This window comes from Haemaphysalis longicornis, unplaced genomic scaffold (genome assembly GCF_048455015.1).
Source record: "Haemaphysalis longicornis isolate Haplotype H1 unplaced genomic scaffold, Haemaphysalis longicornis Haplotype H1 scaffold_4, whole genome shotgun sequence".
Taxonomy (NCBI): Eukaryota; Metazoa; Arthropoda; class Arachnida; order Ixodida; family Ixodidae; genus Haemaphysalis; species Haemaphysalis longicornis.
The window spans coordinates 6,358,169-6,374,487 of record NW_027526361.1 but is presented as its reverse complement, the minus strand read 5'-3'; the positions used below and the strand labels follow the sequence as shown (position 1 = coordinate 6,374,487).

At 47.6% G+C, this 16,319-nt stretch overlaps 1 protein-coding gene and 1 long non-coding RNA gene across 10 annotated transcripts in view; one reads left to right on the top strand and one right to left on the bottom strand.

The window, feature by feature from the left end:
* LOC144178176 (uncharacterized) overlaps nt 1-10,338 on the top strand; it is a 29,142-nt gene extending 18,804 nt beyond the window's left edge. For both annotated transcript variants that reach the window (XR_013323963.1, XR_013323962.1), the window contains one exon: nt 10,064-10,338. This is a non-coding gene — a long non-coding RNA (uncharacterized LOC144178176). The remainder of the gene's footprint in view (nt 1-10,063) is intronic.
* Nucleotides 10,339-10,906: 568 nt separating this feature from the next.
* The window catches only part of LOC144178171 (CLIP-associating protein 1-B-like), a 208,316-nt gene continuing 202,903 nt past the window's right edge, over nt 10,907-16,319 (bottom strand). For all 8 annotated transcript variants that reach the window (XM_077705787.1, XM_077705791.1, XM_077705786.1 and 5 more), the window contains 3 exons: nt 12,930-12,998; nt 12,575-12,694; nt 10,907-12,369 (listed from right to left, as the gene is read on the bottom strand). In XM_077705787.1, coding sequence (XP_077561913.1) covers nt 12,262-12,369; nt 12,575-12,694; nt 12,930-12,998 — 297 coding nt within the window. In that variant the 3' untranslated portion in view covers nt 10,907-12,261. The remainder of the gene's footprint in view (nt 12,370-12,574; nt 12,695-12,929; nt 12,999-16,319) is intronic.

The following is a 16,319-nucleotide window of genomic DNA, read 5'->3' as shown; positions in this document are numbered from 1 at the left end:
CACAGATTGAAAATTTAAGCTTATAAAGACCGACGGCGCTCAATTTTTCTTCAAATACGCTTGATGCAAGAAAAAAAAACTCCTTGGCGATGTAGTATAGTAATTCATGAGAACAGGCCGCAACCCTCCGCTTTTCGTGCACATAATACACCTTCAAGCGTTCGAAAAACGAAGTAGCTCCCTTGCAGACGACGTTTCACCTGGCGGAAAGACGCCAAAGCAGGCTCCGGACGGCCAGTGGCGGGACAGACGAACCAGACCTCGGCTCAACGAAAGGGCTCTTCGATTATGCCTGCACTTTCTGCATGTGTTCGCGGGACGGGCGCAGGGAAGGGGGGGGTGTACGGAAGAATGTGGTACATAGCTTAAATTACAAATTGCGCTCAGTAATACTACACCTGCACCATGCGGCCTTCCAGATCTTGGTTTTTTCCTGCCCATTAACTGATACTTCTTGCTTGAATGAACTGACCGCGACAGTTCATTTTTGCTGATGTGTCTGTATGTAGCACCACTCGGACACCATGTGCAGATTCACCTTCAGTGCTTTTAGTGCAGTCAAATGAAGGTGCGTCTTCTCTGCTGTCCACATCTTATTTACCAAGGAAAACTCCCTTCCTACTGGTGCGTTTGTGCGTGGCAAGCACATGGCATACTCGACGATTGTCTTGATATTGTTGCAAGGCTTGAAGTGCTGAAGCTTGTCCACCCACCATTCCTCAAGCGCAAAAGAGTGTGCTGAACGGCTTGTTGGTACACTGTAGCTTCAAGAAAACAGCTCAGGCATTGGGACTAAACAAGAAACACACAACAACGGTGCTGTGTTGTGTTCCTTGCTTAGTCCCGTCGTCTGCGCTGTTTCCTTGAAGTTCTTCCATTCCTCCAGCTTTTCATTTGTGACACAGGGCTGCTCACACTTTTGGCCGAAGGCGGGACAACACAGCGTCCCGCAAGCAGGCTGCCGGGACAGCGGGATGACAGCCATAAAACTGGGACGTGTCCCGCCTAAATCGGGACGCCTGGTCACTTTAGTTCATGGCAAGTTCAGTGCAGGTGCCGCCGCTACAGAACCGGTCCTGGACTTTTTTGTCTGCTTCTGGACCTCCTCCTAGAGAATAGCAGGGAAAGCCGTAAACTCGTGCTGCACTCTCTGCACCGCCGGTAAATCGAAGGGATAAGTGCAGGCGCTGCGCACTGCACTTGAAAGTCGAAGGGGCGAGTGCTGCACCTGAACAAGTGCAGCGAGTGCAGCCAAATCGAAGACACATCAAGTTTCTCTGCTACACCGCCACGGTGCACCACGGGTGGTGTACATGCACTCTGCACATGGTATTCTCTTTCGTGGGTTCTTAAAAGCAGCGAATGGTTTCGGTATATAAATGTTCAAAGAAGAAGCACAGAACTGTTTGTTCGATTGTTTTTTTGTTTAATGTTGACAACTTCAGGTGTTACTGTTCAAAGTCTAAGCTACGGTACCCAAAAACGCTCCTGAAAACGTTCCAGGATAGCATGCGCAATGAGGTTAATATATTGTATATAGAGTCCTTGCAAACAGCCACACTGGTGAAGTATAGCTTGGATGTTTTACTTGGGAAGGACATTAAGTTTACCTATCACAACTAGACAATTACATGAGTACCACTGAAGACTGCACTGCTACAGTGACTGTAAAGAGCCCAAGGGGCTTAAACCTGTGTTCACTGTAACTTTATTAGCCATGGCAAAATATTTGTGGCACTCCTGTAGGAAGCACAATGTGAAAAACCGCTTACCATGTGCATTGAGTGGCTGCAGTGAGTGGCCGCCGATATCGGCACGCCAGCTTGCGTTCCCTGATGCCCCCGGCCAACTCGTTTCCAAGAACGTCCTTTTCGCGAGTCATTTGAATCGCCCACATCCATGCTGAATGCAGCTCTCTGCGGTCAATTTTGTAGGAGCGTTTTTTTTTTTTTTTTCATTTTACCTTTCACACGCACACACACGGTATTGGCGGTACCACTGTTGCCACAAGACATGGCATTCAGTTTGCAGACAATCCGTTATTTGGCCTCATTAGCCCATGAGTAGAGTCGTGGGTCAGTTTCACTCATTTTTCGAAAATAAGGGTGGTTTGGTATGTTTTAGGTAGGGTTTGAGGGTGGAGCACGGCATAACAGATTTAACGTTCTGCATCCCATCAAGTGCTGGGCCGGTACCCATCTTGGAACAGAATGTTGCGCAGCCATCACCTTGTATACAGAAAGCAGGCCTGCTCAGTTGACAATCCAGAGATAAAAAAAAGCAGACTTTTTTCACTGAACCACTGGTGGTCGAGCCACCACGTGGGTACCATGGAAGTACCGCAAGTACATTAGCAAGTCCAGCTTGAAAATACCACAGTCGTGGTTAAAGTTGCCAAAGTATCCAAACAAATATACTGAACTCGAGTCAGGTGCCCCTGGAAACTAGGTAGGTTAGCTATGAAAGGGTTTCACAAGCAGCATTCGCTTCCTAATCATTCAGTAGATTTAAGTTGTCGGGAATTGCGGGGTCGCAGCACAGCGCCCGAGACAGAGTACTAACGTTCAGGCTTTCCAGAAGCGAACTGCTTGTGCCGTGCTGATGGCCAGCGCAAAGGTGCCGGCTGAGTGTGCTGATGAAGGGTCGCAACAAACACTATATCTGGCAGTGCGTCGAACCAAAAAAAATAAAGGTTCGGTTACTGTTCTTGTTCAGGCGAAATCATTTCGTTCCGGTTCAGTTCCGGTTCGACAAAATCACGTACCGAACCGGTTCGGACATTTGAACTGGTTCGCGAAGCGGTTCGATGAGTTGAATTATCACTGAAATTAGAAAAAAAACATTTAGCAGTTTAAAACGACAGTCAAATCAAAATACAAAAAAATAAATAAAAATGCTGCTCTTCCCCAAGGGCAGTGGCGCATTTGCAAAGCAAACTTTAAACAATTACGAGATATTAGAAAAACAGATGAAGTGGCGACGATTTACCACCTTCTTTCTCGCCCAGACTTTATGTTGTCCTAGAGTCTATTCATAAAGCCACCGCCAACAGATATGACGGTTGGATATATTTTCTGCCCTTTCCTTCCTGGTTGAAATTGCAATCATCGCTATGGAATCGCCCATCACGCTAACCTTGAAGCCTTTAATTGAGGCCTGCGTACTGGCGAGTTCAAATACCAGCACTTAATACCAATGGCGCACATTTTTTATATTTGTAACAAAACAGAAAAATCCTACAACAGGCGCATAAATACTACCAATGAATTAGATATGGTCACCCTGAATAATTTGTGAGCTGCCACCTTATCGAATGTGTTAGCAACACTTTTGTTAAAAATAAGCTTTAGTTAATGCTCAGTCACTGCATTTGTTGCTCTGACCACTGCAATTCCGTTTGCGATAGCTATACCGGATGTGTGCATTACAATCAGTATGTCATCGTACAGCCTGACCCCGGCCGTCGTTCCGTGAGCTACATTGCGGAATCCTATAAAAGATTATTCTGTTACCAAACTGAAAGGGAAATTTGACGCGCGGAGCATGAGATGGGACTTTTTTGGGTAGACTGTTATGTTCGGGCTCCTCATTTAATTAATGAAGGCCGCCGGTGGCCAATGTATTGGCGTCGCCTCCGCTGGTAGCTACTTTCCCGTGTCTCTTTCATGTAGCCGCACGGACGCCAAGTTCGGAGCCGCGGAGAGCTGTTGTGCCCGTCCTTTTGTGTGTCAAAGGATGGGGGCGATTAGCCTGAGTACCTCTGTCGCGTCGAAGGTGGCAGGGTCATTCGGCATAACAAGCTGACGGGAGGCCAGATGATCGTATCTCTTAGTGTTGAAAGCGCGCGCGGTGTAAGTTTGGAAAATCTTCGACTCCGGGGGCGGGCGCTCTTCGTCGACGGGTCGTTCGCCTCGACGATGGTCGCCTCGGCTGGCAGCGTCTCTCCCCGTGGTCTGTTCAGGTGGCCGGCGGCGCCCCTTTAGTCTGGGAGGGAATTAGCAACCCTCATTGTCCAGCGCGTCGCGGGACAATGGGGGCGTCGCGGGAGGCGCCGCGCGGAGGGAGGTCAGCCGCGCGAGGACCGCTCCGGGCGCTCGGCTTGGCTGTTGTTTGTGCAGATGCCGCCCGCTGAACGTAATGGATGGTTCACTTTAGGCCGCAGATGGCCTGTATTTTCTGGCCGGGTGCAACAGCGTGTGTAGGAAACGCACTATGAGTGTGTAAGAGAGAGTGTTAGGTCACGTGACCGCAGGTGGGGACATGTGTGTGATTGGCTGGTTCCTGTGGTCAATCAATGGTTTCTATTAATTGTTTGAAAGGTTTTTTCTCTCTTTCTTGTACGCCCCCTTTTTGGAGGCGGGGTTTTTGCTATCAAAACCGGAGTGTTGGGTTTTGTCGGGGGTCGGTCGAGAGGGGATCTAGTTCAGTATAGATCTCGGCCGAACAGGCTGCTGCTGTCAGAGTGACAATGTAACCGTCACTCTGACCTGATGTGAAGTTTGAGTCTTTGTAAATAATGTAAATAAACCTAATATCCAGCAAGGAAGGCAGTCCTCATCCCTCACCCGCTCCAAGCATCGGTCGTCGGTCATCGGAGCGAGTCGAGATCGTCCTCTCGGCTCGCCCATCAAAAGAACATCACTATTTCGCCTCCATCGGTTCGCCAAGAAGATGGAGAGGCGAAATTTAACTTAGACGCTCTTTAATTCGTCCACAGCAGTACTCCCCTTGGAACCAGTAGCAGTGAAGTGAAGTGAAAGAGACTTTAATGATCGCCGGCAACAGGCGTAGTGTCTCCACTACGCCCGGACGTAGCCACTCGTCGAACCTGGTGGCATTCTACTTAGCAACACTTTCGTTACTCACTGCGGGGGTGGACACCCTTGTCCCCGAAGGGAGGGCGTCGGCCCGCAGCTTTCTCTCCGGTGCTGCCGTTCGAGAGCCGTTAGGACCTGCTGGACGGCTGAGAGCTGAATGTCCTTGTCGTAACTGCGTATGGCGTCTTGTAACCACGGCGGAAGGTCGGTCCTGGTTGAAGCTTCGTGTGGTCGCACTTCACAATCCCATAATAAATGGGCGGCTGTTGCCCTGGAGTTAGTGCACAACACACTTGTCGTCCGTGTAGAGTTCTGGTTGGATATGTTTCATAATGACCGGGGTCATTAATGAATTTGTCTGTAGCTGCCTGAACGTAGACCCTTGTTCTCTAGTCAACTCGGGGTGAGGCGGTGCCAGCACCCTCCTGTTGTTCCTGTAATACTTTGTGATACCCTGAAAGGTATCGTACCTATCCTTTGTCTCCGTCCACCACTCTACAGACGAATCCATTACAGCCGCGCGGCCTGCTAATTCTCGCGCAGTAGAAGTAATGTAGCGAGTTGAGCAGTCAGTACAAGTGCACCTTCGAAAAAAAGCAGATCTGAAAGAGACAAAACTGCAGAACAAGCAGAAAAGATGATCGCTGTGCGGATGGGACAGTGTGAGGTACCGGCCTGCCTTTCTGCATGTGTCATCTGCTTTATTAACGTTTATGCTTCCAAGACAAGGTCGAGGGCTGCAGTTTCTTGCCAAGGGATTAAGTGCGCACCTTAACAGTTTTCCCTGACATATCTGTTACTTGTATCTGTAACAAAAAACGGAACTTGTCCACTGTACTGTCCTCCAAAAGTGACCGCGGAACTCACTTCCTTTGCATTGATGACACGTTTGGTTGCGAAAGGCAGGGCAAAGAAAAGTATAGAGCAATATCCACGTTTTGGTATTTTTTTACATATTCGCTTTTACTTGCTTTTTGCATATTTTAAAACAACGTGATTCGACTTTTCTTTTTTGTTGTTTTTCGTGTAAACATATTTCTTCAAAGGGACAGACAACCAATTTTTGTGGAGTATATATTCTGTATCCCAAATGAAAGGGCATCATTAAAGCACCTTGACGGGAAACGGTTTTGCTGATAACATCCTAGAACATTTTAAATCAAAATTTTTAGATCTACGAGCCGTATGTGTCCCTCCCAAAAATAATGCTGGCAACCATGACATAGAGTAGCTCAGCAACATACTTGCCTCTATGCAAAATGAAAAACTATATTTAAAAACTTGTCCCCAGCTAAAAAGTTTGAATCGCAAGCTTTCCTGTTCCTTTATGTGTTTTTTTAAATGCAACGGTCTATTTTGCACGAATGCGCGATCTGTTGGGATAGACGATAGGTAGAATCTGGCTTCACGTTGTATAGGTGGGAAGTTCGATTCTACCCGGGCGCGGTTTTTTTTTTTAAGCTGCCGTTGGCGTATTGGAAACTGAAATCAAATATTTTGGCAGAACAAATGCCCCTGACTCAGGCAGAATCGTCAAAGCTCCTTCAGTGGGTCTGTTTACTGAACGCTGCCGTTGATTCTTGGCATGGAGGCTCAGTTAGCCATACTGAGAGCAACCCAGCGATGGCGAGCGTCGTGCCTTTAAAATTTTCAAAATAATGTTTAGAAATACATCAATTTAACCTTGTACAAATACTTGTGTCAAAAGGTTTTTAATGCGTAAATAAACGTTTCAGCAGTTACAGTAGCTGCTAGGTTTGCAGGTCACGTGACAGGGACATATTGTAGTGTCAAGTTTCAACACTACGAACCGCCACCCTTCCGATTTCAGGAATTTTGCGGCGAAATTAAAATTATTTCCCCCAATTTGTTTAGAAATTGCTTGTTACCGGGCTATATAAAACGCTGGCTTTCATATGAGCTAGAGAACATATACGCGACAAAAATCGGTTGTCGGTCCCTTTAAAGGAGTACTGACACGAAATTTTGGTGTTACGTTTTTTTCGCTGCTATGCGTGCCTACCAGCCCACTAATCATAGAATGACAGATTAGACAGTCGAGTGCAGCGTAAGCATTCATTTACGGCGTCGTTTATTCATGTCAGTTTCGGTTTCGACAAAACGAACTCCAAGCGGCCGCCATGACAGGAGGTATCACGTGACGTCACCATTCTTGCCGTATCGCTGCCACTCTGGAAGCGCGCGCGCCCAGACCGGCCAAGTTCTTCGCCATCCTCACAGGCCCAGGCAGCATGACCTCAGTCCCAAAACGATGACATGTACACACGCCCGAGCAGCGCGCGCCAACCACAGCCAGCGCGTCGGCTTCGTCACGGGAGCCCCCAAGTCGGCAGTTTGGGGCAAGTAGCAGATGATGTCATGTCGGTCCGCTCTGGGCTTTCTCGTGCGGGCGAAGATTAAAATGGATTTTAAATATGTTTCGGTGAACAGTTGCTGTTGAAACTTGCTGGGAGATATCTCCTGATAAAAAGGAAGCGTTCTGCATAGTTATCTCAGCTTTGAAATTTCGTGTCAGTACTCCTTTAAGAAACTGCCGCATGTGATGCCCCGTGCTATATCTTTGCTTCGAGGCGCAGCTTATGTTGCAGGCCGGCAGACTTATTTAAAACCAGCTGGTGATACTAAATGTGGATCAAAATCTCGATACACGGACGTTCTCGATTTCCATCTGCTTCACAAAAACGGTCGTGGGGAAGGGAGATCGAGGCCACTTGTGGTCAGCAGCAAATGGCTCAGCCACTGAGCAGCTCCTGCACTCACACTTGTCAAGTATTAACAATTTCCAGGTGTCGAATCTTTTAAACAAATTATGAAACGCAAAAAGTTTGCACACATCAAGTGTGGGCTTTCGCTGTTGCGCAGTGGAGCCCTCCTGCAGCCTGATTGCTCCAATAAAGTCGCAGCTAGGGAAGGGCAAAGTCGTTTTATATCCCCTGCAAGCTGCCGAGAATGACATTTCGTTTGGTCAGCTTGCACTACGCTCGCGCTTCCAGCAGCAACAGACCATTGCTACATTGGTGCTCATTCATTTCCCATGTTACATAGAGCGTGATAATGTTCAATTGTCTGGAGGGGAAAGTGTGCGAGCGGGTACGAAGTTGATGGTACGCGAAAGAAAAAAAAGGCCTGAATTGCATTGTCTGTGCAATATCAACAACTGTGCAATATCAACAACGGAGGGTCGAACCGTTTTGGCATGAACCGGTAACCGTTATTTCTTTTTTTCGGTTCAGTTCCGGTTCGGGTTCAGCGTGCTCAAAAAATAACGGTTTGGGTTCGGGTTCAATTCTGGCAAAAATACTACCGTAGTTCAGTTCCGGTTTTTGGTTCGGTTCGGTTCCAGTTCGACACCCTGATATCTGGAACCATTTTAGAATTATTCTAAAAGAACTGTTGCTGTTACTAGCAGCAATGACGTTGCAAGTCATCTCAGCAAGCAGAAGTAGCCAATTTGTTTCATATTACATGCATCTGAACACGAGGTAGCCATTTTTAAACGAGCCATGAAGTCAAAATGCAAGTTTGTGTTATTCGAGAGATTTCGTGTTTTATAGTGCCCCCAGCGCTTGTCCGAATGCAAACGATGCTTTATTCACTGAGAAATTAATCAATTTAGGTTAAAATTTTGATTTTCCTGCTCAATTGTGCGTTTTCGTGGTCCCAAATGACATCACAAGACCCGAGGCGCTCTGCAGCCTAGGGTCTTTTCTTTCCTCCATGCTAGGGTCCCTTGATTCACGCATCCGTCGTACAGGGTGGAGACACATATGCGCTGGCGCCGCCATTTTGGTCCACTCGCTCGCTGCCGAAACAAGTCATTGTATCAAAACCGCGCTAAAATTATCGCAGCAACGGGGTTAACTGGCGAAGTTTGAATCATCTTATCTGTTTCGCGTTGCTGGGTCTCGTGGGAAACGAGAACGCGTTGTGCACGTTGACCCAACTGCAGCGGCACGGGACCGTTCAAAGGGTGTCTCCACCCTGTACGTTGGCGCTGGCGCTGGCACTGGCACTGAGGTACTCGCGCGTTTGTTTACGTTACTGAACCCAGATGGCGCCACCATACCGTGGCGTGTCGTTTTCTGCCTTTTTTTTTGTTCTGGGAGAAAATGGTTTTGTGAAACAGTGCTCGCTCGACAAATATGTTCATTTAAGACACCGTCGCGTCAATCAATCGGCCAGTGTCGTCTGAGACAACCCCAAAGCCCCGCAGTTCTGTGCAGCTAAACAGGCATAGTGCGCGCAGTACCAACAACAGCAGTATGAAGCGGTTCTTCTATGTTTACATGTGCTTTCGTAACTTGCACTTACCACCATTCTTACGGCTTTAAAAAGAATGTGCCCTAAATTTAAGCGCAAACAGCTCGTTCGGCAAGCTTGTAAGCTCTGCCTAATTTGCGTTTACTTTCGCCGGCCTCCGCCAATCGCAGAACTGGCTCGAATGACATCATAGGTTCTGTTGCGGGAAATGAGCTAGTGGGTCGCATGGCCATTCCCTTTTTTCCTAATTATGTAGCTTATTTGAGCGAAGTTTACGTTAAAAGTGGTGTCAGTATGATTCTAACGAGGCAATCTTTTGAATGAACCAAACTTGTGTTTTCTTTTCATGGCTCCTTTAAGAGCCATACTCCTTCCCCCATGCCCATAGAAGTGCAGCCGAAAACAAGGGGAATGGTCTCCAGCATTGCGCATATTCCATCTGCCGTTTTACCGAATTCGTCCTGTTCCGGTGCCATGTCAGAATCCTGCGGCATATCACTCTATTCTTTCAGCAGTTAAAAATCACAGCTTGCACATACACGAGCGCTTGCAGGATTTTTCGTGCCATTCCCATGCCTAGCAGAGTTCATGCTGTGTGCAGCCAGCATTAGCATCAGGTTTTTGCACCTTATTAGCAAGCTGCTAACTGCTCAATACTTGAGTTTGCATCACTCAAAACGTTTACGGTTATCCCCATTTCATAAAAATTGAAAGATGCACTTAAGACACGTCAGTGGTCAGAATGATGCCATTTTCGGTTGTCGGGAACGAGCGACGAAACTTGTCGGCTGAGTCGACTCCCAGCTTAGGCTGGTGGAAAGGGCCATTGCTTGGGGGGTCTCCAATGGAGTCGTGGACTGAGGACCCCGCCCCATATTACGATGTGCGTAATAAAGTTTATTCTCTCTCTTTCTCTCTCCGGTCTACCCCCTCCCTTTCAAACCTCTAATGGTACAATCAACAAGTTGATAGTCGACACACACCAGCAGCAGCCCATAGGATGCTCTACTGGTGCCCCAGGTAGACCTAGCCAGGCAAGATCGTGTCGAGGATTGCTCCATCCAGGAAGCACCTGTGCTGATGCTGTGCACGCCATCGCAACAAGCTGCAGGTTGTGCCCCGTAATGGTATAACACACTCAGCAGAACCCAGCGGCCCCAGAGAAGATGTGCTCCACTAAGGTGTGCAAGCCACACTGTTCTTTGCAGTGCAACAAACAAAATTGCCAGTTTTGCAATCTTAGAACTGGCCAGCCAAGTGGAAATAGCAGCATACTGGTTTTGCACCAGTGCCTTGTGCAGTCGACTTGCACTCCCAAGAAGAATGCTGACAGTGTGAAAGACAACTGAGGTAGACAGACAGCCTGGACAAAGGTGTGAAGACAGTAAAAATGTTTATTCCTGACTTCTCACTTCGGAATAAAATTTTACGTTAAAAGAAAGATGTTAGAACATGTTTCTTAAGGTGTTACCACAAAATGAAGTGTCAATCATTGTGTGCAAAAAGAATGTATGGGAATGTACACTATACAAGTCATACCTTCGCAAATCAAGAGCTTTTTTTTTTTAATCCTTCCTAGAGGAAAATGAAAAAAAAAAAGGCATGCAACTGAAGTCTGTACTGGCACTACGATATAAATAGTTCACTCAAGCACCTAGGGTTCATTAAGCAGTGTTGTGCACGTTAACATAATGTGAATGCCTTCAACTGCCAGCAGCAACTTCAGTTACATGTGTTAATTTCTCTTGCACAGATGCAATTTTACTAAATGCAGTCTATAGCAACACCTCTGCTCAGCAGTGTCAAACTTTTCTTTTTGTAGCCAGTTCCAGCACGCACTCAACTCATTGGAACGATACTACGGCACTACTCATCATGGCAGCCTGGCAAGATCCACCAAACAAGGTCATCTTGTAGAAAACACTCTGCACAGTCATTCGCATAAGCCACATAAAGGACATCACTCTCACTTCTCTTACAATTCACTGGTGGCAACAGAAAAACAAAACAAACAGACAAGGACCGAGGCTATGGCCTGAAAAAATCCACAATTTTGGCAATGCTCTTATCGCTCAACGCTGGTTCAGCATATCCACACCATGTCGCACTTCCTTACCTCACCTGCATACATATTTATATACCTGGTGGCCCAAGTAAACGGACTAAGCGTCCAAAATAGAATGGCCAATTCCCGTAGATGAGGGCTTAAGATTTTGCTAGCTGCTGGTGCTTACAGTTTCCTAGGCATGGAATTGGCCATTCCATCTTAAGAACTGGTTTGTGTTAAGTTGGACTCTCTGAACTGAGTAGTGGCCCTCAGCCACAGGCACTAAGTATTTCTAGCAGCTTACTGGCACGAAGAGACCACGTGGCAACAGTTGCACTACACTGAGAAGGCGATGAAAAAGTGTCTGCAGCTAGCAACTTTGCGCAACACATCTTGTGGAATGAGCAGCATCAACAGACACACTGGGCTGCCCCACAGCACTGAACATCGTCACCCTGACAATGCCTGCACAAGGGAGGGCAGCCTTGTGCGAGTCAGTCAAACATTAGACAGTCTGTAGAGACAAAGGCAGAGGCAGTAGCTCCAGTGGTGCAGCAATCGGCTTCTCGCTCCCAGCAACCCATCCACGCCGAGACAAGCGTGGGGGTACTGGGCACAGAGCACCAACATCGACAAAAAAGAACGCACACGTTCTCGCTACTGCCACTCCCAAGTCTCGCACATCAAGCAGCACTCGGGCCGGCGAAAGAGTTCCACGTCAAAGGTATGTCCAGGCATGCACACATACACCAGAAGAAGAGACACACACAAAGTCCCTGAAGACGACGAAAACTTGTTCATCTGCACACAGAGCACTGCTCCCTGGCAAATTTTCCGAGAGAAAAAAAAGGGGGGGGGAGCAAGGGGACTGGAGACAGCTGTCTCAGACACAATTTGCAGCAAAGCCACACACAGCACTAGCCGCACACGTCTGCTTAGAAGGCGAAAAAAATAAGCGCGCGCCGCAGGGAGGAGTGCAGCAGTCAGCAGCACACGCACACACGAAGCTCTCGCCTCCTGCCGTTCCAGAGCAAGCATTGCTTGGCGCGCAAGCGGTCGCGTCGGTGGCAGCACGGAGGAGGAGGCCATGGCCCCCGTTCATCGTCCCAGAGTGCGTCACGGGTTGCTGGAGGACGAGGACGCTGTGTTGGAAGGCGAGCCCGGCGTGCTCCCGCTGCTGTTGCCCTGCTGCGCCCGCTGGATGTACAGGTTGAGAAGCTTCAACTGCAACCACACAACAAGGCAGACAGGGGCCTCAGAACCACCCCTCTGCAGGCCGACTGCCCAGCTGGCCACATCCAGTTTCACACAGGCCCCCGCATGTTGCCAAGAAATTGCCACAGAATTTGGCAGAGCGAACTAATCCACCATGCATGGCACTCCAGCTACAATGAAAAGTCATAAACCGGGGCCTCCCCCCTCGCCTCACCTTGCACCCCGTCAGGGAGGCCAAGTGGGGCTTCATCAACTCCGAGCCCACGACGCCGTGCAGCGTCACCATGCAGAACACCGCGGCCTTCCGCACAGAGCTCTCGCTGTGGTCGTACGCCTGCAGAGGGGAGAGAGGCGCCGCCACCCCTTGGAGGAGAGGCCCTTGGCACGGCGAGAGCAACTCTGGCCACAAGGCAGGCCGATGAAACTTTAGCCACAGGGCCGACTATTTGCCAGAGCAAGGGGAATTCACCCAAGTGTTCCTGTCACGGCACTGTGCCCACAGCTCAGGTTCGCCATTAGAAGCAGATGCAGAGACAACGGCGCAAGGATAGAGAAGAGCAGGCACTTACCCTGAGCAGCACCGGCATCATCTGAGGCAGGAGGTCCACAATTATCCTTTTGGGATGCACCTCCACCAGCTGCAAGGCCACGTCCAGTACATCAGAATAACACAGGCAATGGGCTGTACAAAAAGTCCACTGCGACTTGATGACTTACAACCTTAACAATGAAACAACTGGACCGTGACTGGGTGAACCCAACCTTGCTACCCCCGCACTAACGTGGTCAATGCAGAATATTTTTGAACTTATAATCTAAAACACCTGGCCCTTTCAAGGACCCCTGCAGCACTTCTTGTGCCCTACGTCATTCAGATACAGACGCAAAAAGAATGATCAAGACCGGTGCGGAAATAAGAGAGAACCAGATGCAGCACTGCCTACACCACACCCGAAGCCTCCAGATATGACTTAACGCGGGACCCTATGCACCCCGAGACTGGCTGAGCTTGAAATATTTTGTATGTCACTGAATGTACAAAACCAGGGTAAATAATGATTTAGATCATATTTTTTCCTTAAAGGAAGCATAAAAACTTAAATGCACATAGTAAGAGATGGCAGACACTACTGCCCGCTTCAAAGGCTTGTGTGCCCTTTCAAATACTTTCAATACAGTTCACTATAACTTTTGAGCAGTGTTACAACGAACCGCTCTCAGCATTGCCCAGCGTCTGCTCGCTTTGCTAAATTGCATACCAAAGCATTTCATATGCAGAAGTCTATCCTCAGCAGATATCAGTGTCAATGCCAGAAGTGGTGTAATGAGAGAGCATCGCAAAGCAGACTGCGGCTGCTGGGTTTTCACTCCATCTCGAGAGTCTCGATCACCTGGGAAGCAGCTCGCTGGGAAATCACCCTGGGAAGCAGAGTTCCGTTCACCAAAAAACAATCACACCTTTTTTCTCTAGCAGCAATCTACTGTCACAAAACAAATTCAACCAAGCCATTTGTTGGAGAACTGTTACCAAAGACAACTGTAATTCGCGTTCCTTTCTTGACTAACTTGGCCTGCATCGGGAAGATTTCGACTGTGCGATAGCCGTCTGAGTTAAGCGAGCGAGCTCTGGCTAAATTTATTATATTAGCACAACGGGGACAATCTGCAAGATAAGTTTGTGATCACAGCGAGAATTTCTGAAAAACGGCAAAACTACACACAGAGATATTCGTTGATGGCCAGGAATTGTATGCCGAATGTTTTCAACCCTAGCCGTGTTGCTGAAATGGCCGAGTGGTTAGCGCACCAGACCCTTCTTTTGGAGGTACGCAGTTCGACCCTGTTTTTCTTTTTATGAGAGCATCTGACAAGCTTTTTTTTCTTTTAACGCACACACCTCACTTTGAATCACTTTGGGCGTACCTACAAGGAAAGTCTTGTTATGAACAGCCTCCTCAATAGCGTGAAGAGTATGGTAGTATTTAGAAAAATAAGCCTAGCAACACACATCAACGCAGCGGCGGGCAGGTGACTTGGGCGGTTTCTGCTGCCCAAATGAGCTTTCCAGGTCAGACAACTGTGGGCTTAAAGCTTCCATAACACAGCATTTTTTGCTTCTCTCATTGGCCTCGAGATGCGCCGTCATCGGAAGACTGGGAAGCGAGTAGCAGGTTCTTGAGATTTGATTTGATTGTTTTGATTGCAACCTTTGATTTGATTGTATTTTAAGTTTGAAAATTGAATAACTCATTAATGCACGGATCTTGATCGTTCTTTTTGCGTCTATCTCTGCATAACACAAAGAACAGATGTAGAGACCGAAAAGTGTCTGAAAGAAAAGCATTGCAGGGGTCCTTAAAGGCCAACTGCACTCAAATTTTTGACAATGTAAAAATAATGTCACCTAATAGTACATATAAAAAGAGTGCAAAATGCAAAATACTGCGCTTCAAACATCAACGTGCGCGACGCAAACGGCTCGCGACAGTGCCGTTTTCGGAACCGAAACTGAATAGAAAAGGCAGCCATACCGGCGGCCGGACGTGACGTACGTGATGGAACGGAAGCAGCCGCGCCAGAACCGGCGGCCGCTCAGAGCCGCCTTCAAATGTGCGTGGTAGCGCAGCGTTTCGCTATGTTATTTCCAGAGAAGAACTTCCACTCCACTAATGTTTTCCCATGATAATGAAGTTAGGCGCAATTCCAGCATCCCGTTGCTATCAGTCGAGATCAAGTAGACCGCCTGACAGTAATTTTTTTCCATAATAATAACTGCCGGAGTAGCAATTTTTGGCACTGCAAGTAATGAATCCGACCCTGATTTACAAAGCTACATGCTCGTACGATATCGAAAAGCAGCTTTCGTTATAGCCAACCCCTCGGCTATCACGTCGCTCTCTTCGAAGGGAACAAACCGCATGCGGGTGGAGATCAATCACTATTTCTACTATACATTACGTACAAACGGCTTCGTGAATATTGGCCCAGTATTTTTCACCTTGCTGCACATTGAGAATCGAATTATAAAAGTGGTCCGAAACTATAAGCCAGCTTCCACAGCTAAATGATGCACTAAAAAAAAAAAAACATTTCCTATCCGCCGCTGTTTTCTACTTTAACCAGAGACATGTGCTGTTGAAAACATTTTACGTTCAAATAAAATAAATACAATGCTCAAAGTCAATACCTCGTTTGGTAATTGAACAAAAATGTCTTGTTTAGGGCAGGAGGAGTTTCGTTAGTTGTCGCAGTTCGCGAAGACGACGGCCGATGTTTGTGCGGATGTATTTTGGTTCACTTAGCGAGCGAGGCAAAAGTCACACAAATGTTTATACCCACGTGTACAAGAAGTCTATTTAGGTCGTTTTGCTAACACCAAGACGTTCGCAAGTGCGTGAATAGTTTGTAGGCTTCCAATCATTTTTTTTTTCACTGAAAAAAAAAAAAAAAAAAAAAAAATAAAATAAAGGCGGATATTACTTCCTATGCCGTTAGTTTAAACATGGGATGGCGGCGGCGGCACAGCACACTGGTATAGCAGAGAAACCCCGGGCGAACGCATCCCTGCGCCCGGCCGAGCGCCCTGGAAGTCACCAAAGAAGCGCGAGCTTCTTGGGACAGGTTCCCGAACCTCCGTCACAGGCCGCTCGAAACTTGTTTCGATGACTCTCCGCCAGGTGCAAACATCGTCTGCTCGGAGGTACTTTGAACGGCGGTACCTAGCACTCTCTGTGATTACGAAGCTAAGGATTTTGCAATGGTGATTTTAAGAGCATAGACCGCTTATTAGGACAAAAAAAAAAAAGTAAGTGCAGTTGGCCTTTAATGGGCAATGTGGGGCTGAAGGGTCAGCTTTTGAACCAGGACACCCAATGTTGTGAAATTTTCAGGGACAATTCAATGTTGCACTTTTTCCTGCCACCCCATGACACTAACCGATAACAGGTTCCATTTTACAG